This window comes from Loxodonta africana, chromosome 16 (genome assembly GCF_030014295.1).
Source record: "Loxodonta africana isolate mLoxAfr1 chromosome 16, mLoxAfr1.hap2, whole genome shotgun sequence".
Lineage (NCBI taxonomy): Eukaryota > Metazoa > Chordata > Mammalia > Proboscidea > Elephantidae > Loxodonta > Loxodonta africana.
This window is the reverse complement of record NC_087357.1, coordinates 51,796,292-51,819,314: the sequence shown is the minus strand read 5'-3', so window position 1 is coordinate 51,819,314 and position 23,023 is coordinate 51,796,292. Positions and strand designations below refer to the sequence as shown.

The window sequence follows — 23,023 nt, the reverse complement described above, 5'->3', positions numbered from 1 at the left end:
GGATTGTGTGTGCATTTTCTGTTTTTTATTTATTAATTTTTAATTGATTTCACATTCCATTTTGGTCAGTGAAAGTGGTCTGTGTGATATGGCTTGTGTTTTATGTTGTTGAGATTATTTGGTTGCCTTGTACCTGATCAATTTTTGTAAATGTTCCATATATATTTAACTATGTAGACATTTCCCAATTTATGTAAAAGGAAGTTCTTTGGCCTCTCTTCTCCCTGCAAAACTCATGCTTATTCTAAAAAAATTGTCTCTGAGTTTCTACTTGCTTATGTATATACTCTTCTCATGCATAGTTTTGTCTGCCATAGAGATTCTGGTGGGAGAGTAAAGTACAGAAAAGGATTCATGTTATTTATGGCATTATTTCCAAGGACTACATATATAATTTTCTGACTTAACTGCCACTTATTTTTACGAAAAATTATATAAAATATTTAAGAGTTTAATTCTAAACAAAACACAATCACCAGTGTGTGTCAATGTTATTTATTAGTGCTGTTACAAATAACTCAAGGTTCAAAGATCACATTGTATTTGGGATTGAAATCATATTTAAGAATTTACTCTTTTCACTCTTAAATGTAGATTTTCTCACAAACTCAGTAATGGTTGTTGTTGTTAGGTGCCATAGAGTCAGTTCTAATAGCTACACCATGTACTACACAATGAAACTCCGCCTGGACCTGTTCCATCCTCACAATTGTTATGCTTCAGCATATTGTTGCAGCCACTGTACCAATCCGTCTCCTTACGGATCTTCCTGGTTTTCACTGACACACTACTTCAGACAAGCATGATGTCCTTCTCCCGATAACATGTCCAAAGTATGTGAGATGAAGTTTCACCATCCTTGCTTCTAATGAGCATTCTGACTGTACTTACTCCAAGACAGATTTGTTCATTCTTCTGGCAGTCTATTCGATATTCTTTGCCAACATCAAAATTCAAAGGCATCAATTTTTCCTCAGTCGTCCTCATTCATTGTCCAGCTTTCGCATGCATACCATGGTCTGGGTCAGGCACACCTTAGTCCTCAAAGTGACATCGTTGCTTTTCAACACTTTAAAGAGGTCTTTCGCAGTAGATTTGCCCACTGCAATATGTCATTTGATTTCCTGACTGCTGCTTTCCTCGGTGTTGATTGTGGATAGAAGTGAAGCGAAATCCTTGACAACTTCAATCTTTTCTCCGTTTATCATGATGTTGCTTATTGGTTCACTTGTGTGAATTTTTGCTTTCTTTATGTTGAGGTATAACCACTACTGAAGGCTGTAGTCTTTGATCTTTATCAGTAAATGCTTCAAGTCCTTTTCACATTCTACAAGCAAGGGCATGTCCTGTACTTATCACTGGTTGTTAATGAGTCTTCCTCCAGTCCTGATGCCACGTTCTTCTGCATATAGTTCAGCTTCTCAGATTATTTGATCAGCATACACTTTGAATAAGTATGGTGAAAAGATACATCCTTGATGCATACCTTTTCTGATTTTAAACTGATCTCTATCCCCTTGTTCTGTTTGAATGACTGCCTCTTGACTGTCCACGTACAAGTTCCCCATGAGCACAATTAAGTGTTCTGGAATTCTCATTCTTCCCAATGTTTTCCATAATTTATCATGATCCTCACAGCGTTTACATAGTCCATAAAACACAGATAAACATCCTTCTGGCATTCTCCGCTTTCAGCCAAGATCCGTCTGCTATCAGCAACGATATCCCTGGTTCCATGTCCTTTTCCGAATCCAGCTTGAACTTCTGGCAGCTCCCTGTGAATGTACTGCTGAAACTTCTTTTGAACGATCTTCAGCAAAATTTTACTTGTGTAAAAGTGCATTGTTCAATAATTTCCACATTCTTTTGGATCACCTTTCTTTGGAATGAACACAAATACAGATGTCTTGCAGTTGGCAGGCCAGGAAGCTGTCTTCCAAATTTCTTGACATAGATGAGTGAGCACCTTCAGTGCTGCATCCATTTGTTGAAACATCTCAGTTGGTATTTCATTGATTCCTGGAGCCTTGTTTTTCGCCATTCCCTTCAGTGCAGCTTGGACTTCTTTCAGTACTATTGGTTCTTAATTATATGCTACCTCCTGAAATGGTTGAGCGTCCACCAATTCTTTTTGGTACAGTGACCCTGTATAGGCCTTCCATCTTCTTTTGCTGTTTTCTGAGTTGTTCAATATTTTCTCTGTAGAATCCTTCAATATTGTAATTCGAGGCTTGAATATTTTTCTTCAGTTCAGTTTGAGAAATGCCAAGCATATTCTTTTCTTTTGGTTTTCTAACACCAGGTCTTTGCACATTTCATTATAATACTTTACATTGTCTTCCTGAACTACCCTTTGAAATATTCTGCTCAGCTCTTTTACTTCTTTTCTTCCTTTTGCTTTAGCTACTGTACATTCAAGAACAAGTTTTAGAGCCTCTTCTGACGTTCATTTTGGTCTTTCTTTCAGTAATAGTAGTACAAGAAAAAACATTTCTGTTTAAGATAAATTGCTAGTCTCTATTTTTTTATTATAGGGTAAGGCAAAATTTTTTGTTCTTTCTATTGTTTTTCTATTCTGTATTTAATTTATTTTTGCTCTAATCTTTATTGTTTCTTTCTTCTGGTGGCTGTGGGCTTCTTTTGCTATTCTCTTTCTATTTTTCCGAGCTGTAGAGCTGACATTTAGATTTTGTCCCTTTTTTATTTTTTGCTGTGTGCATATATTGCTATAAATTGGTCTTTGATCACTGTCTTTACTGTGTCCCAAAGATTTTAATATGATGTGTTTTCATTCTCATTTGATACTAGGAATATACTGATGCCGTCTTTTATTTCTTCCATTACCCAGTGGTTTTTAAGCAACATGTGATTCAGTTTCCATGCATTTGATTTTTTTTCCTTGCTCTCCCTGTTATTAATTTCTACTTTTATGGCATTGTATTCAGAAAAGATACTTTGTATTACCTCCATGTTTTGGATTTTGTTGAAGGTTGCTGTGTGGCCTAAGATGTCTATTCTAGAGAATGTTCCATGTGCATTGGAAAAGAACATACAATTTGCTGCTGTTGGGTGGAGTGTTCTACATATGTCTGTTTATGTCAGTTTGATTGATCATGGCCTTTAGATCTTCTGTATCTTTGTTGAGTTTCTTTCTAGGTGTTCTGTTCTTTACCAAGAGTGATGTGTTGAAGTCTCCTACTATTATTGTAGAACTGTCAATTTCTCTTTTCAGTGGTTTTAGAGTTTGTTTTATGTATTTTGGAGTCCTGTCATTGGGTGTGTAGATATTTATTATGGTTATATTACATGGTGGATTGTTCCTTTAATCATTGTATAATGTCCTTCCTTGTGTTTTGTGATGGATTTTGTTTTAAAGCCTATTTTATGTGAGGTGAGTGTTGCCATTTCTTCTCTTTTTTGTTTCTGTTTTCTTGATATATATATTTTTTTTCATCCTTTGATTTTTAACATATTTATGTCTTTGTTTCTAAGGTGTGTCTCTTGTAGAAGGTATATTGATGGGTCCTGTTTTTTTTTTTTTTAATCCAGTCTTTCACTCTGTGTCTCTTTATGGGTCCATTCAAACCATAAGGCTTTCAGTGTGGTTTTAATAGGTGTGAGTTTATTGCTGCCATTTTGCAGTGTTTTTTTGTGTGTGTGGTGCTGACATTTTATTTTTTCCTCTTGCTCTCCTATGCTGAATTCCTTTTGTTTGTGGATTTTTTGTTTGTTCGTTTCTTTCATTTTTGTAGATTTTGTATTTACTGAGACTTTATATTTTTCTTCTTTATTTTGGTGAGTAATTTTGTTAACTTTCTTTGTGGTTACCTTGAAATTTACCCCATCTCCCTAAGTTTAAAGCAGTTTTATTTTTTTATTCCTTGATATCACCTTGACTTCCTCTCCACTTCAAAGATATATACCTACACCACTTATTCCCTCTTTTATTGTTCTGATGTTATTGTCATTTATAGATTGACCTCTCTGGTTCCCTGTTGTAAATCATTTAGTTTTGTTTTATCCTTGAGAGTTCATTATCTTGGTTGATGTCTGTTTGACACTGTGCTGTGTCCTAAATTCAGATTCTTGTCTGATGGTGTTTGCTCTCTTATCAAAGGACTCCCTGTAAGAATTCTTGTTAGTTTGATTTTTTTTTTTACATATTCCCTTAATTTCTGTTTATCTGGAAATATCTTAATTTTGCCATTATATTTGAGCAAAAGTTTTGCAGAACATATTATTTTTGGTTGGCAGTTTTTTCTTTCAAGGTTTTGTATATGTCATCCCATTGCCCTCTTGCCCACATGTTTTCTCCAAGTAATCAGAGATTAGCGTTATTGTTTCCCCTTTGTATGTGACTTTTGGTTTTTCTTGAGCTGCTCTCAGGATTCTTTCTTTGTGTTTGATTTTGGTGAGTGTGATTATGCTATGCCTTGGTGACTTTCTTTTGGGGTCTTTCCTATATGGGGTTCATGGAGCTTCTTGGATGGTCACCTTTTCATCTTTCACGATATTAGGAAATATTTCTGTCAGCAAATTTTCAATGATCCTGTTTGCATTTTCCATTTTCTCACCATTTTGGAACTCTGATCACACACAAATGTTTGCTCTTAATTGTATCCCACATCATTCTCAGGTTTTCTTCATTCTTTTCTTTGATTTTTCCTCAAAATGGTATCCAAGGTTTTGTCTTCAATTTTTTTGACCCTTCTTCCATTGTTTCAAATTTTCTCCTAAAACTTTCTAGTGCAGGGTCCTTTTCTGAAATTTTGTCATTCCTCTTTTGGATTTCTAATTGCTGTTTTTGTATGATGTCTAGCTGTTTACTTATTCCTGTATTATTTTCCTGAATTCTTCCATTGCTTTGTCTGTGTTTTCCCTGTTTTTGTCTGTATTTTCCGTGATTTTTGTCAATTTTTTCCTTATTTTCCTTCATCTCTTTCCTAATCTCTTGGAGAACCCTGAATATTAGAGTTTTGCATTTTCTATCAGGTAGTTCCAGTGCCTCTTCCTCTACCAAAAGGTTGTCTGGTGTTTTATTTTGGTTGCATACTGGAGCCATCCTGTCTTTTTTTTTTTTTTTTTTATGTTTTGTTATTGTCTCCTGTCTCCAGGAGACACAGGAGTTATTTTCTCATTTATTGATTGTAGATTTGTTTGTTTCATCCTGCTTTTTTGTTTTATTTGGTTATGTCTGGGTAGGAGGGTTGGACATGTTTTGTTTGTTCATCTGTGGGCATGGTACTTCTCACTACTTTGTCCAGGTCGGCAGGGCCAGTTGCTCAGCTATGGTACAGCAGGACAGGTCCAGTGGGGTAGAGGGAAGGGGATGGGTGGGTCATCTGCAGCACAAACTGAAGCTGGCAGGGTGGGGCTGGGGAGCATTGTGGGGTGTATTCCAGGGGTCTGCACTGATGCTGCTCATTGGAATGGCACTCAGAGGGCAGTGCAGATAGGTGAGAGGGAAGGGAGAAAAGTGATGGAGGCCACAAAGAGGGAAGAAGGGTGGGCAGTGGAAAAGCATGTATCCCTGGTTACCAGGTGCTCTGTCTCCTATTGAAAGCTCCTCAAAGTTGCCTTTCTGTACTCCTTGTCCGTGGATCTTGGTTACTGAAGTTCAAGATGGCGAACACATCCCAGTTAAGGCGGTACAGGACCTCTACTTCATAGCTCTCCTCATTCTCTGTTTTCTATCACTTTCTTACTCCATTTGGTGCTTGATCAAGTTTTTTATTCCTTCATTTGATGCTGGGTCCCAGGATTGATATTAGTTTCTGTTTTATTTAGTTTTTCAGGTCTTTGCTGCATGGTGCTTCTGTCTATAGTGCCATGTTTGCTCCATCTCTCTCTAATAAGTTATTTAAGACAACTCTGAACCAAAAAAAAAAAAAAAAAAAAAAAAAACCTCATTGTTCTTGAGTTGATTCTGACTCATAGCAAACCTATAGGACACAGTAGTACTACCTCATGGGGTTTCCAAGTAGCCTCTGGTAGATACAAACCACAGACCTTTTGGTTAGCAGCTGAGCTTTTAACCGCTGCTCTAACAGGGTGTCAAGGCAACTCTACTTCTCCCTGTTTTCTAGAAATGTATTGAAAAACATTTTTTCTGACTTGTGCAATGTATTTATTTATTTATAATGTTAAAAATAGTACAGACTATTTTAGAATCAGAGAATGCAAAATGACTTTAAGTAACATATCTTTCATCTTACCTATCCTCACCTTAGGCTTACTCTCTGGAAATATTTACATTTTGCAGTTTCCATTTTAATTATTCTGATGATTACCAATATAATTCTAAATAGCATACATATTTCTCACTATTCCTTCAATTCTCACTATATTATATTTTTTAACAATCAGCTATGAAAGATAAGGAGCTTAACTGACACTTCCCTCCCTCTTGATTTTGTTGTGTTATTTTTAGTTCTTCTATTGTTTATAAAACTTTAAAGAATAAAATTAAAGCTCCATTCCTCATTCCAACAACTTTAGATATTAGAGAAAGAGGATTTTAAGCCACATGTATAATTACCCAACTAAAACCTCTTATATGTTAGTTTGCAGTTCTACAGAAATAGGCAGAGTGAAGGCAATAATTACCCAACTAAAACCTCTTATATGTTAGTTTGCAGTTCTACGGAAATAGGCAGAGTGAAGGCAATCATCAGGGATACCCTCAAATATCCTTATCTATTGGCATGTGGCATTCTAATAGAAGAGCTCAGAATCAAATTTTTAAGACTTCTAGGTAAGGAAGCCAGTTATTCTGAGAAGCTGAAGACTTTTTAGGATCCCTTGATATGTGCCCCTGGGAAACAGAATGGAACTGCAGAAAATCATCAGATTTGAAATGACTTCACATTTTCACAGTGTCTGAGTAGAGCCATACTTTTGGAAAAGCTACAAGAGATTTAATTAGTTTAATCAGGACTGAAGTAGCTTAGCTGTGACTTTGGCTAATTTAATCAGATTCTATTGTGAAATGACTCAAAAGAGCTGGTCAACTCTTAACTCTTATTTTCAAATATATGTAATTTGAAGAACCTCAGATTTTTCCAGTTACAGGAGAAAAATAGGTATTACATAGGAAGTAAATTGAATGTTGGGAGAGAGAGAGAGAGTGTGTGTGTGTGTGTGTGTGTGTGTGTGTGTGTGAAAGTGAGACAAAGACAGAGTCTGAGGGACAGACAGAGAAAGAAAAGGTGAGATTGGTGGGTATGTTGGATTCTGTGAGAGGTAAAATATTGACCTGTATTTAATGGAGGAATTTTGCTATTGGCCTTGTTAATGGAATTTTGTTATGAGTCCTAATCCACACATAGGGGCCAGTGGTGGTTCAGTGCTTGAATTCTTCCCTTCCATTCAGGAGACTCAGTTCCATTCCTTGCTAAAGCAAATCACGCATATCCACCATTTGTCTGCCATTGGAGGCTTTCCTGTTGGTATGATGTTGAACATGTTTCATCGGAGCTTCCAGACTAAGACAGACTAAGAAGAAAGGTCTGGTAATCTACTTCCAAAAATCAGCCAGTGGAAGCCCTGTGGGTCACAATGATGAGGGTGTGGGACCAGGCAGAGTTTCCTTACATTGTTTATCCGGTCTCCATTAGTTGGGGGCTGAATCGATGGCAGCTAACAACAACATTATAGAAGAGAATAGATTATTAGAATGTTATCTCAGTAAGTTATCCCTACAAATAGATCTTTACTTTCAGGAAAATACTCTAGCATTTTAGACAACTGAAAGCCTATTAGCAATAATGAACACAACAAAGTCCCTAACATGTATGTGACCTCCAAATTATTGACTAATAGTCTTTAATTTTTACAGCATCAATATAAAATTAGATATTGAACATTGTGGTTTAATGGTATTGCTTTATTTTATTTTTAGTGTGCTATCACTGTACATTCCTGTTGAGAATTGAAGCTACTGATTTTGCATAAAAGTATATGACATATTTTAAGATTTTATCATTTGAGAGAAATAATATAGAAAACATTGTAATAATTCTTTAGAATGTGAAGTTGTCAGATATTGGGCCAGACTTTATTTCCCTTTAGAATTATGACTTACAGATTTGGGCTGAGTTCTGTAAATACTTAAATCAGTGTTTCCCCAACTGTGTTCTTAGAGTATTAGTTCAAGACAATGTTAATGAGTATTTCTGGGAAATGCAAATATTATCCATTCTAAGAGAGTCATAATGTAAATTAGCACAAGCAGTGCTTGCGGTACAAAGATTTGGCTTTTTGAAGCATTATTTAATACAAGTTTTCCAAGTTTACCTCTGCAGAGTATGCTTTCTTTCCCCCATCTTACCTATTAAGATCTAGCACTTGGGGCAGTAAACTGTGGTCCCTTGACTGTTCAGCCAAATCCCACCAACAACCCATTTTTGTAAATTATGGTTTCTTGCAATGAGCCATGATCCCTTGCTTATATACCACCTATGGCTGCTCTGTGCTATAATGGCAGAGTTGAGTAGCTGCAGCTACTGCAGTTGAGTGCTGTGGCTTGAAACCATATAGCTGACAAAGCCTTAATACTGTCTGTTGCTTCACAGAAAAAAAGAAGAAAAAAAGTTAACTTTGGTAGCAGAAGAGGATACCAGTGCACAATAAATTGGGAAACACTGACTCCAATAAATTTATTATAATTTTTTAATAGAATTTCCTTGCCAATCTGGAGCCCTAGTAGTTGAGTGGTTAAGAGCTCAGCTGCCAACCAAAAGGTCGGCAGTTTTAATTCACCTTGGAAATCCTATGGGGCAGTTCTACTCTGTTCTATAGGGTCACTATGAGTCAGAATCAACTCGACAGCAATGGATTTTGTTGGTTTTAGCTGCATATAACGTATGATTAATTTTAGTTATATGAGATTTGCAAGGCTGTGACTTTTATTTCTATTAAGTTAAAGCATGATTTGAAGATTTATTTTAGTATAATTCACTTCCATGAAACTGTTAAAGAAGGGATTGTTGTTGTTAATTGTCATCTAGTTGATCCCAACTCATGGTGAGCCCATGTGTGCAGAATAAAACTGCTGCATAGGGTTTTCAAGGTTGTGACTTCTCAGAAGAAGATCACTAGGCCTTTCCGCAGAGGGATCTTTGGGTGGGTTCAAACCACAAACCTTTCTGTTAGTAGTCTAGCACTGAAGCACATGCATCACCTCTGGACTACTAAGGATGAATTAGGAAGGAACAGATATACATATTTTTATAAATCTTTCCTAAAGCTGAGGAGAAAATCTCTACTTCATGAAAGATTTCATAGCCTTGTATTTCTTTTAATAAATTCCCTAGGGAAGATTCAAAATTTATTGCTATCTTTCTTCATTTGTATTCTTTTAGAAGCAATTCCTGATATGAAATTTCATCTGTGTAATTACTATGCATTTTCATTTTGACCTTGAGTACACCCTTCTCCCTCTTCAGATTCAGCATGAAGTATTCAAAGGTGTTAGATTACAAATCTTCAAATCTGAGTGTAACTACCTGCCCAGATGTTATCTAGTTTTCCAAACTATTATATCTAAGTGTCATTTCCCCATGGCTTATTAATAATGCAGATAAACTAACTCTGAGTTATTTTCCAGGAAGAACTGAACCCCATCATTGTTACCCCACACATTGAAGCCATTGATCAGGACCAGAATATTCAGCCACCATCAGATCGGCCAGGCATCCTCTATTCCATCCTTGTTGGTTTGTATCTGCTAACTTTTTACCTATGAGTTATCACTCTAGAATCATGTAGAAAAAGAAATCCCTCAAAAATATTTTAAAAGCCACATTGTATAACAGAGATTTTCTTCATGGATATGATTGATTACTATTTTTATGGATAAATTAAAAAATATTAAAGATTTTTTTTCCCCTCAGAATTAGTGTTAGTGAAATGTGTTTAAGGGCAAATGGGAAAACTTTAAGAAAGAAGAAAAAGCTTTAAAAAAAATTTAATCTGCATTTTGGTAGTTTTCCCCATATCATTTAAAGATGCCTATAAGAAACGAATTTTAAAATCAAATTGAAAAAACTTAAAATGTTTCCTCTATTGGTATTGTGTATTGGTTTGATATTATTACATAATTCTGATAATATATGATTGAATTCAATAAGGGCTATTTTGTAGTCTCATAAAAAATATATATATATATATATATATTTTTTTTCTAGTGAGCCAGTATTCACTAGGAGTCAGAATCAGCTCGATAGCAATGGGTATTTTTTTTGTTTGTTTTACAGTCATATGGGAGAAGGAGAAGGATCATGATTAGTTCAATGACACATAATAGATTATACTGTTGGCTAATTTTCCTTACAGAATTCCATAGAAGCTGTCCTACATCCCTGTGCATATACTGCTAATCGTACCCAAAGTAAAAAATTATAAGGATCTGATCGTACTGCTCTTCTTAAATTGCTTTTGGTAAAATATGGGTTTTTGGGGGGGTGTTGATTATTTGCATAGTTTATAGCCTCCAGAGAGACATATGTATGTGAGTGGGACCATACCTGTCTTAATGAAAAAGAGGTCGCTTTTGCAGTGTGGTTGAAAAATAACTACAACACAACCATCAACATATTAGATTCTAAAATATACTGTATCCTATGTAGGAAAACAGTTGTCTGTAAAAAAAAATGAAGTAATTCTCTTTCAGATCTTTGTTCACTAAAGATATGCATATATCATGAGCTAGTTGCTGAGATTATATTACTAAATTGTTGAAAAGCTGGTATGAAAACAAGCATAAGCCTTTGCTAAGTATACAAGGGCCTAAGCATAAAAAAAAAAAAAAAATTTTTTTTTTTTAAAAAAAGCATAGATAACAGGAAATAGGCATGGTCCATTTCACTAATTGAAGGTTGACTGTCTAGCACTGTGCTAGATGCTGTAGATAGAGAGATGAGGAAAAAAAAATGTTTCTAGATTGTGGGAAAGTAGGTTGGTGGCTAGAAAAATGTCAAATGGTAAAATTGAATCTGTAGATCAGTTGGGGGAATATTGCTCTTTTAACAATTTTAAGTCTTTTGATCCAAGAACATGGGATTTTTTCCAGTTATTTAGATATTCTTTAATCCCTTTCTATAATGTCATGCAGTTTTTAGGTTATAAATTTTTCATTTTTTTGAAATTTATTCCTGTGTATTTTTTTTTTTTTGATACGACATGAATGGAATAGTTTTTCTTAATTTGATTGTTCATTGTAAGTATATAGAATCATGCAATTTATTTTTGTATATTGCTTTTCTCTTCTGCAAAGGTAATAAACTCAGTTTTTAGTTCTGATAGTTTTTTTTTTTTTTAATGGATTCTTTAGGATTTTCTATATACAAGATCATATCATCCGTGAGTAGAAGTATTTTTACTTTTCCAATCTGGCTGATTTTTCTTTCCGTGCCCAAAACCTCGAGTACAATGTTGAGTAGAAGTAGTAAGAGTGGACATCATTATCTTGTTCCTGATCTTTGGCAGAAAGCTTTCATTTTTTTCAGCATTAAATATGTTGTTAGCTGTGTGTTTTTCATAGATACCCTTTATCAGATTGTTTGTTACCTCCTATTCCTTGTTTGCTGAGAGTTTTTTTTTTTTTTTGAAAGGATGTTGGATTTTGTCAAAAGTCTTTCTGGGATGCTGAGATGGTTCTTTTTTTAAAAATATTTATATGAGGTATTACTTTAATTCACTTTTGAATGCTAAACCAACCTTAAAATTTGAAATAAATCTCACCTGGCTACAGGATATAATACTTTTCATATGTCTCTAGTTTGTTGTTGAAGATTTCTCCATCCACAGTTATAAGAGCCACCTCCTCAAAGTAGAGCTGACCTTGATGAAATGGATGGAGTCAAGCTTTCGGGACATTACTTTTCTGATGTGGCATGACTGAAAATGAGAAGAACCAGTTGCAAGCATCCATTAATAATTGGAACCTAGAATGTATGAAGTATTAATCTAGGAAAATTGGAATTCGTCAAAAACGAAATGGAACACACAAAGACTGACATCCTAGGCATTAGTGAGCTGAAATGGACTGGTATTGGCCATTTTGAATAGGACAATCATATGATCTACTATGCCAGGAATGACAACTTGAAGAGGAATGGCATTGCATTCATTGTCAAAAAGAACATTTCAAGATCTATCCTGAAGTACAACGATGTCAGTGATAGGATAATATCCATACGCCTACAAGGAAGACCAGTTAATAAGACTAGATTCAAATTTACATACCAACCACTAAGGCCAAAGATGAAGAAACTGAAGATTTTTACCAACTTCTGAAGACTGAAATTGATTGAACATACGATCAAGATGCGCTAGTAATTACTGGAGATTGGAATACCGAAGTTGGAAACAAAGAAGAATCGGTAGTTGGAAAAAACGGCCTTAGTGATAGAAACAATGCCGGAGATCACGTGATAGCATTTTGCAAGACCAACGATTTCTTCTGTTCAGCTTTTTTACATCTTCATTTCTTTCACTCACTTTAGCTCCTCTACGTTCAAGAGCAAGTTTCAGAGTCTCTTCTGACATTCGTTTTAATCTTTTTTTTCTTTCTTTTTTTATTTTTTTATTGTGATTTAGGTGAAAATGTGAAGCTCAAATTAATTTCTCATTCAAAAATTTATACACATATTGTTTTGTGACCTTAGTTACAGTCCCCAAAATGTGATAGCACACTCTCCCTTTCTACCCCGTGTTCCCTGTGTCCATTTGACCAGTTCCTGTCCCTTTCTCTCCTCTCTTCCTGCTTTTGGACCAGAGCTGCCCATATGGTCTCGTATATCGATTGAGCCAGAAGCATATTCCTCATGTGTATTATTTATGTTTTATAGTCCTGTCTAATCTTTGTCCGAAGCGTGGGCTTAGGGAATGGTTTCAGTTCAGAGTTAACAGTGCGTCCAGAGGCCATAGTTTTGGGAGTTCTTCCACTCTCTGTCAGACCATTAAGTCTGGTCTTTTTATATGAATTTGAGTTCTGTTCTATATTTTTCTCATGCTCTGTCTAAGATTCTCTGTTGTGTTTCCTGTCAGAGCAGTTCCTGGTGGTAGCCCTTGTGTCTTCGGTTTTCTTCATCTCCTGTGCTCCAGACTGGGTGGGACCAGTGGAGTATCTTAGATGGCCACTCACAAGCTTTTAAGATCCCAGATGCTAATCACCAAATAGGCTGTAGGACATTTTCTTTATAAATTATGCTGCTGATTGAGCTAGATGTCCCCCGAGACAGTGGTCTCTATAGTCCTCAGCCCAGTAATTCAGTCCTTCTGGGAGTTTGGATGTGCGTATGAAGTTCCCATGATCTTGCCTTGCTTAAGTTGTGCTGGCTTCCCCAGTATTGTGTACTGTCTTACCAAAGTTTCCACTTATCTATTGTTTTTTTAGTGTTTTTCCATCCCCAACCCTCCTCTCCCCAGTAACCATTAAAGATTGTTTCTGTTTGTGTGTAAACCTTTTTCATGAGTTTTGATAATAATGGTCTTGATCAATATTTGTCCTTTTGTGATTGGCTTATTTCACTCAGCATAACACCCTCCAGATTCATCCACGTTGTGAAATGCTTTGCAGATTCATCATTGTTCTTTATCATTGCATAGTGTTCAATTGTGTGTATGTACCAGAGTTTATCCATTCATGTGTTGATGGGCACTTAGGTTATTTCCATCTTTTTGATATTGTGAATAATTCTGCAATGAACATGGGTGTGCATATGTCTATTAGTGTAATGACTCTTATTTCTCTAGGATATATTCCCTAGGAGTGGGACTCCTGGATCATATGGTATTTCTATTCCCAATTTTTTCAAGGAAGCGCCATATCATTTTCCAAAATGGTTGTGCCTTTTGTATTTCCACGAGCAGTGCATAAGAGTTCCAATCTCCCTGCATCCTTTCCAACATTTGTTATTTTCTGTTTTCTTGATTCGTGCCAGTAATGTTGGGGTGAAATGGTATTGCACTGTAGTTTTGATTTGCATTTCTGTTTAGTGGGTAATGTCTAGTAATTGCAAACATTTCCTCATGTGTCTATTAGCCACTTGAATGTCTTCTTTGGTAAAGTGTCTGTTCATATCCTTTGTCCATTTTTTAATTGGATTATTTGTCTTTTTTTTTTTTTTTTTTGCAGAGGTGTTGGATTTTCCTATAGATTTTAGAGATTAGAGCTTTGTCAGATTTGTAATAGCCAAAAATGGATTGCATATTTCATCAATTTCATACTGCAGAAGTTGATAAAAATCTTTGATTTCTTCATATTTGGTATTATTGGTTGGTGCATAAGTTTGAATAATAGTCATATTAACTGGGCTTCGTTTTATGTGTGTGGATATTATCCTATCACTGACAGTTTTGTGCTTCAGGATAGATCTTGAAACCTTCTTTTTAATGATGAATGAGATGCCATTTCTCTTCAGTTTGTTATTCCTGGGAAAGTAGACCATATGATTGATTCAAAATGGCCAATACCAGTCCATTTCAGCTCAGTAATGCCTAGAATATCAATCTTTATGCGTTCCGTTTCATTTTTGATGACTTCCAGTTTTCCTAGATTCATACTTTGTACTTTCTATGTTCCAATTTTTAGCGGATATTTCCAGTGGTTTCTTCTCATTTTGAGTGGTACCACATCAGCAAATGAAGGCCCCGAAAGCATTCACTCCATTCATGTCATTATGGTTCACTGTACTTTGTTGAGACAGCTCTTCCCCAGTCGTATCTTGAGTGCCTTCCCAGCTGAGTAGCTCATTTTCTGATACTGTATCAGACAATGTTCTGTGGCTGTCCCTAAGGCTTCTACTGACCAATCTTTTTTGGAAGTTACTGCCAAGTACTTCTTCCTAGTGTGTCTCAGTCGGGAAGCTCCGCTGAAACCTATCCACCATGGTGATCCTGCTCATACTTGAAATATTGGTGTCATAGCTTCTAACACCACAGCAACACACAAGCCACTACAGTACGACAAACTGACAGCTGAGTGGTGGACATAACACTGGAGATACAGATTTTGAAGGCTTTGTTTTCAAGCCAAGCTTGTTTTCTGGTTTTTCTCCATCCTGTTTCTCATACATAATAATGTATGTAGCTATTGATAAAATGCTATGATAGGCTTTCATACCATTAGTAATTTTTAGTATAGTTATTTTTTTTAATTACTTGTCAATGCCATTGTGGACTGGTCGTTGGATTTGCAATGTGGCTTTTGAGAATTTAAAAATTGTACTTAATCTTTCAACATCCAGGATAATGTTCATTTGTTTACAGAATGATGGGATCAGGCCTTCTTTCTGGTGAGCTCAAGGAGTATAGAAAGTCATGAAAGAATACTCTAGGTCAATACATGAGTTACGGTTAGCTTTTCCTCAACCATTTTAAAGGCAAATGCATTCACTCTACTGTATCTCAACCCTTGCTGTGAAAGTAGATGAAAATCTTTGTGTTAAAATTTTCTTTTTCCAGATATCGTTTTAGTCGTGTTCTATTTTATTCTAATGTCAAATATTAAATAATAGAAAAGTTTAACCTTTAATTACCTCACTTTTTAGAATTCATTTCTTTATCCTCTGGAAGAATAGTGAGAGAATATTCTAAATCATACTCCAATCTTGCAGTCTGCATAACAGACATGTCATGAATTGAAAGTTAATGTCTATTGTCAGAAGTAGAAAGACACAAAAATTATTCAAACCAAAAACAAATGCTTATCTTTTCCTCTGATAATTTACATTTTAATCATTTTTCAGTGTAGAATTCAATGACATTAACTCTATCAACCACTTTGTGCTACCATCACCACAATCCATTTCCAAATGTTTTATATCAGTCCAAACAGAAACTCAATACCTCTTCTTAATAACTCCTGTTCCTTTCTCTCCCCAGTCCCTGCCTGGTAACCACTAATAAACCTTGGTCTCTATGCATTTGCTTATTCTAGATATTTCAGATAGATGGGTCAGGCAATATTTGTCCTTTTGTGTCTGATTTATTTTATTCAGCATAGCTTTCAAGCGTCATTTATGTCTTAGCATGTATCAGAAATGCATTTCTCTTTATGGCTGAATATAATTCCATTGTATGTATATACCACGTTTTGATTATGCATTCATCTGTTGTTGGACACTTGATTGTTTCCATCTTTTGGATGTTGTGAATAATGTTGTTATGAACATTGGTGTACATGTATCTGAGTCCCTATTTTCAAGTTCCTTGGGTATATATCTAGGAATGGAATTGCTGAGTCATGCAGTAATTCTAGGTTCAACTTTTCCAGGAATTGTCAAACAGTTTTCCATGGAGGCTATATTTTACATTCCTACCAGCAATGCATGAGGTTTCCAATTTCTCCACATCCTTGCCAATAATTGTTATTTCAAATTTACTGATAACAGTCATCCTCCTGGGTGTGAAGTGGTATCTCATTGTGGTTTTCATTTGTATTTCTCTAATAAATAATGGAAGGTGCCCTGTTGGAACAATGATTAAGCACTCAACTGCTAACCAAAAGTTGGCAGTTTAAACCTACCAGACACTCCACGGGAGATCTGCTCCTATAAAAATTACAGCCTAGAAAATCCTGCAGGATAGTCCTACCTTGTCATATAGGCTTATTATGAGTGGGAATAGACTCAACAGCACACAACAACAGTAACTAATGGGAAGATCCCTAGATGGTGGTAACAGTCTCCACTCAACTGCTAACCTAAAGCTTGGCAGTTTGAGCCCAATCATAGGTACTGTGGAAGACGGGCCTGGTGACCTGCTTCCCTTAAAGTTATGGCCCCCCAAAAAATTCTGTCTGTAGAGCAACTCTACTCTGTAACTCTTGGCCTGGTTAATCCACTTGGCTACTAATTGAAAGGTTGGAGGTATGAGTGCACTCAGAGATGCTTTGGAGGAAAAACCTGATGATCTACTTCTAAAAAGTCATCTATTGAAAACTCTATGGAGTGTAGTTCTACTCTGACACATGTGGGGTTGCCATAATGACTCCAAGGCAACTGATTTAATGGCTATTAACATTGAGCATCTTTTCATGTGCTTATTGGCCGTTTGTATATCTTCTTCAGAGAAATATATATTCAAGTCCTTTGCTCATTTTCTAATTTGGTTGTTTGCCATTTTGTTGTTGATTTGTAGACATTTTTGCCTTATTTTTGGTTGAAAATAAATATAAATAGAAGTTTGGTTGGGGTGACGGTTAAACATTTATATACAATTGTCCCAACTCATTGAATCGTAAGGTCTGAGCATTTAATTCCATGCAAATTACACCACTAAATTAAAAACAAAAGAAATTTGAATTTTTTCCCTCAATCCCACTTTGATGATCACTACAGTCAACAACAGATGATTTTTTCTAGATAGTTGGAATATGAAAAGTGGCATTTTAGAATGTGTGTTGTTGATTATATGCTATATAATGGTACAACTATGAAAGGATAAACCTCTGAATGAGGAAGAAGGTGAGGCTTCAAAGAAAAAACACATAGGAGAGAATGGCACAGGTGAGGAAAAATCACCTGTAGTATGAGTAAAGGCTCCATTAATAGAATTTGGGGATTTAACCTGAACAGGTAAAAAAAAAAAAAAAAAAAGTATTAGTGTGTTAGTAGCAAGAATGCAGTTCCTGGTTTTTGTAACTGTTTTTTCTTTATATTTAAATAACAGATATGATCATGTCATATAACCTAAAATTGTGGTGCTCAAACTTTAGAGGGCATGAGAATTCCCAGAGATCACTGAAAGCACATTTATCACATTCAGAAGATCTGGGAAGGATCTTGGTCTTTCTGATGCAGGTAGAACAAAGACTGCAATCAGAAACACTGCCCTAAAGATGTGCAATATATACAGCTCAAGAAAAATTTTGTAGACTTTTCCTAAGTTGGAAACGTGGCTACTAATGTAATACTTTTGATTTTTTTAAGGGATAAGTAAAAGAGAATGTTAGTTTTTTGAAAGGATGAAAAGGAGAAATTGCAAAGTTACCAGCAATAACTTAGATAACAGAATGGAGTTTATTATTCATCAGAAATAGATTAGAAATAAGCTTGGAAAATAAATGAATCTAGGGCTGATGTGGTTTGAAAGATGTGGGAGTAGGGCAAAAGGTATTTACTATTTGCAATTAAAACTGTCAAAGAATACACAAAGAAATGGAATAGCTGGACAGAAAAAAAAAACAGTTGCTCAATTTAAAGTCAGTGGAAAAGAATAGTAAGAAGTTAGATGCAATCTCATAAAGTTTGAAATTAGAGATGATTTGATACAAAAACAAATGTAAACTTAAGTCATAGTGAAAAATATGGTTAATATCATAGACAAAATTTTAGTTACAAAGAAGGATAGTAGGTGAATTAAACAAGGGAGTCAAAATTTTAATACAATTAACCCTAAGATTAAATCAAGACAAGGACTGGATAGAGAAAACCCAAGGTTTGTAGGTGACTTGGAAGAAGCTTCATTTTTAGATAAATTAAGCGTAGCATAGCTGAAAGGAATGAATATCATAGTTTCCAAATGCAATAAATGGCCTTGAACTCAGACATCCCCTTCTGTTCTTGGACAACATTTTTACACTTCATTAATACCCTCACTACAGCAAGGTACTCAACATTTAGGGGTCACTAAAGGGTTTTCATCAAAAATTTAGCTGAAAATGCATTACCCTTTATAATTGTGTTTTTCTACCAAAAGGCATTATGAGTGTATTCATTAGTAATATTTCACCACAATGTTAAAATTTGGGGGATAGCCAAAAATTTCCATGAAGTTTTCAAGGCAATCAATAGAGAGAATTTCCTGTTATGTTTCTGGGTATATCAGATTCCTAATTACATGTTTTATATGTGAAGATTTACATTCTTGGTGTAGAAGGCAGAAATATGATACTGTATTTGTTTCCAATAAGTGTTCCTCTGCAGGTTATTAGATGTGCATTCCCCAAGGTACAGAGCATTAAAAACAAATGTTGTTGTGAATTAGACTCTGTTGGTTACAAATAACATAAGAGAACTTGAGTTTTGTCTCAGGGTTCTCACATAGTCAGCTACTTCTAGAGCATCAGAAGTAATATGTTCGACTATGATAGGTAAATACTGCTCTTTAACAAAGCCTGTCAAGTGTAAACAGTTTTAAAAATAATACAAAGTACTAAGGCAATTCATGGAGGAAAGGAGAATCCTGTCAACCAGTGACCCTGGAACAATTATATACTCATATGCCAACAAATAAGCCTCAATCTGCACCTCACACTAAGTACGGTAATTTACTTGAAAAGATTCCTATACCTAAATGTAAGAGCTAAAACTATAAAACTTCCAAAAGAAAACATTGGTGGAAATCTTAGTGACCTCAGGTTTGGCTACAATTCCTTAAATATAGGATTAAAAGCAAATATATAAAAGAAAAAAGATGGAATTTCATCAAAATTAAAAGACATTTTTAATAAATTGAAAAAGCAAGTGACATAACAGAGAATATACTTACAAAACATATATCCAACAAAGGACATGTATCTGGACTATATGAAAACACAACTCAGTAAGAACAAGACAAATAACTCAATTAAAAATGATCAAAAAGATTTGAGTAAATACTTTATCATGTAAGATATATGAATGACCAATTAAAAAAATAGGAAAAAGTTTCAGCATCATTAGTTATTAGGAAAATGCAAATGTAAGTCTCAATGGATACTACTATAAACCCACTGAAGTGACTAAAATTTAAAAAAAAAATTGATCATATCAAGCATTGATGAGGTTGAAGAGCACCTGGATGTCTCATACTCCAATAGTAGAAATGTAAAATGGCACAGCCACACTGAAAAAATAGTTTGGCAGTTTTTAATAAGTTAAACATAACTCAGTGATAAAAAGAAAGTGCTATTGGTACAAACGACCGTTTGAATGAATCTCAAGGCTTTATGCTGAGTGAAAGAATCCAGTCTCTGAGTTACATAGTATATGATTCCAATTTTATAACACTCTTGAAGAGACAAAAGTATAGTGAAAGTGAACAGAACAGTGGTTGCTAGAGATTAGGAGTGGAGGAAGGAAAAACAAAAGAGAAAGTCTTCAGCCTCATGGAACTCTTATATCCTGATTTTGGCGGTGGCTACACAAATCAATTCCTGCTCTTGTTAGGTGCCATTGAATCGGCTCTGACTCATAACAACCCTATGTATAGCAGAATGAAATCCTGCCTGGTCCTGTACTATCCTCAGAATCATTGCTATGTTTGAGCCCATTGTTGGAGCCAATGTGTCAGTCCATCTCATTGAGGGTCTCCCTCTTTTTTGCTGACCCTCCACTTTACCAAGCATGATGTCCTCCAGCAATTGGTCTCTCCTGATGAGTTGTCCAAAGAAAGTGAGGCAAGTTTCACGATCCTTGATTCTAAGTGGTATTCTGTCTGCACTTCCTTCAAGACTGATTTGTTTGTTCTTCTGGCAGTCTGTGGTATGTTCAGTATTCTTCTTCAACACCAGAAATTTAATGTGCCCATTCTTCGTCAGCCTCCTTTTTCATTGTCCAGCTTTCTCATGCATATGAGATTGAAATACCTTGGCTTGGGTCATGAGGCAATTTCTTGCAGGGAGAAATGTATTTTATCTCACTGAAATGCCTGCATCTAGGAAACATCCTTCCCAGACATTAAGAGTGTCATCAAAATTGTTATTTTGATTTAATATAGTAGACATAAATGGACTTATTTTTATCATAATAAAAATATAAGCCCAGATGGAACAAAATATACTCAGATTAATTTCCAAGTACCTTGATATTTGGTACAAAATGCCAGTTATTTTTTATTATCAGCTATGCTGAAAGACCATGCATGCTATAATTAAGATTTATATAACATTATAATACAATTCTGTGATCCAAAATTTGCTCTCCCTATAGTTCATATCATTCTTCAGGTTATGAAGTTTTAAATGAAATAAACAGCTCTCATAATAAAAGATATTTGGAAAAATATCCAAACAAGAATATTTTCCACTCTCTTGTTCATAAGCTAATTAACAATATACTACATTTGAGTCTGCTTTCCTAGGACTGCATAATTTTAAAACTTAATTTACTAATGAAACTGTGATCTTGTTACTCTGCTAATGAAGGAAATAAATAAAACAGACACACATATTACTTATTTCTCTCAATTATGTACTGATATCTCAATGTCTTTCAGGGACCCCTGAGGATTACCCACGATTTTTCCATATGCACCCTAGGACTGCAGAACTTAGTCTCCTGGAGCCAGTAAACAGAGACTTTCACCAGAAATTTGATTTAGTTATTAAGGTAAATTAAACTAATTTCTTATTTCGTTGTGTTTATAAACGGATAATGAAAGAAACCTGTAGTGGCTACTGCAGACACTTTTATATTATAAAAATTAAAATTAATTTGGGCAGCACTGAACTAAAATTTTTGTAGGGAAAAAAGTGAAGTGCAGTTTTAATATATTGTGTTACATTTCTCTAAAATATTTTTTGTATTATTATTATGAGACTCAAGTACTGAATTTTGTTTATATGTAATAAAGACCCTAATCAAATGTATATATTACTATATAATATAAATTTTTATGTCTTCTTTTTTTTGACTGTAAGGAATAATTTTTGATCATGAACATATAACCCATATGTATATTTTAAACATACACTAATTTATATTTTATTTTAAAAATGTATTTTTTTAATTTAACTGCTTTTCCAACATGTTATTGAAAGCTATTGCTTGCTCAAAGATTTCTCTAATATATACCTCACTATTTTCTTTATGATAAAGGATTATCCTAGATCTGAAAGATTTTCAAAGCAAGGGGAATACATTTGGCATTATATTTTTGTCTAATAATATCTAGTATGTTGTAATGAAATCGTGTGAAAGGTACTGTGGAAACCCAGATGAGCCAACAATTAATTCTTGTGGACTTCATTGAGAAGGTGAGATTCAAGCTGGGCAGTGATGGAGGAGTAGGAATTTGACAAACAGAGATGGTAGTTAGGACAGGGTATTTTAAATAAAGAAAAGACATAAGAAAGACACAGTAAGTTCAGTATGTATTGCATGACTTTTTCATATCTGTGCATATAAAAAATGAGAAATGAAAATGCAGCCATATGATGTTTCTCTTACAATTTTTACATTTAAAATTGTTAAAAGAAAAGGAAGTGAGAAATCTCACTACTGATGTATATTGTGCAAGGTGCATTATATACGTTTTTCACTGAGTTATTGCTGTAACCTTAGTACCATGTTCATCTGTGCAATATAGAAACTGAAGCTCATTGAGGGTGATTGGTTCATGTTACCTTACTAATAAGCATCATGACTGAGATTTAAATGTAAGTTTATCTAAGTCAAAGCCATCCTCTTTCCACTTCACCAGTACCCAGTTTCTTAAATGGTTGTCTGGTTTAGCTCTCTAAAAGGCCAACAGTAAACAATATTATTTTCATGTGCATTTTATTTTAGCTCAAACCACAAGATATTTTCTTAACACCAATTATACACGCCAAAACCTGTGCTTACTTACTGGCCCCTTGTCCTTGAAGAGCTTGTAGTGTAGAAGCGGAAAGAGTTATATAAGCAGATAAATCAAAGATAACACTTCCAGTGCTAACAGGAAGACATCCCAACAAAGCACAGAATAAAACCCAAACCCACTGATGTCGAGTTGATTCCCACACATAGCAACCTTGTAGGACAGAGAAGAGCTGTCCCATAGGGTTTCCAAGGAGCAGTTGGTGGATTCGAACTGCCAACTTTTTGCAGTTTGAGCTCTTAGCCACTACACAGAATAGGGGCATTTGAGTTAATCTAGAGATTCAGGTAAGATTTTCTGGAGACCCTTCCAAGCTAAATGTCTCTGAATAGAAAGGGTTTGGCCAATGAATAAAGTGGAAAATGTGTTTGAACAGAAGGAAGAGCAGCAGTAAAAGCTTGAAGGCATGAGACAGCAGGCTACAAGCAGTTAACCGGGAAATGAAACGTAGAGCCAG

General features: G+C 35.1%; 1 protein-coding gene across 17 annotated transcripts in view; it reads left to right on the top strand.

Annotated features, from left to right (window-relative positions):
- PCDH15 (protocadherin related 15) overlaps positions 1 to 23,023 on the top strand; it is an 853,216-nt gene that overhangs the window by 406,739 nt on the left and 423,454 nt on the right. For all 17 annotated transcript variants that reach the window (XM_064269614.1, XM_023546967.2, XM_023546966.2 and 14 more), the window contains 2 exons: positions 9,608 to 9,716; positions 21,205 to 21,317. In XM_064269614.1, the coding sequence (XP_064125684.1) occupies positions 9,608 to 9,716; positions 21,205 to 21,317 (222 nt within the window). The remainder of the gene's footprint in view (positions 1 to 9,607; positions 9,717 to 21,204; positions 21,318 to 23,023) is intronic.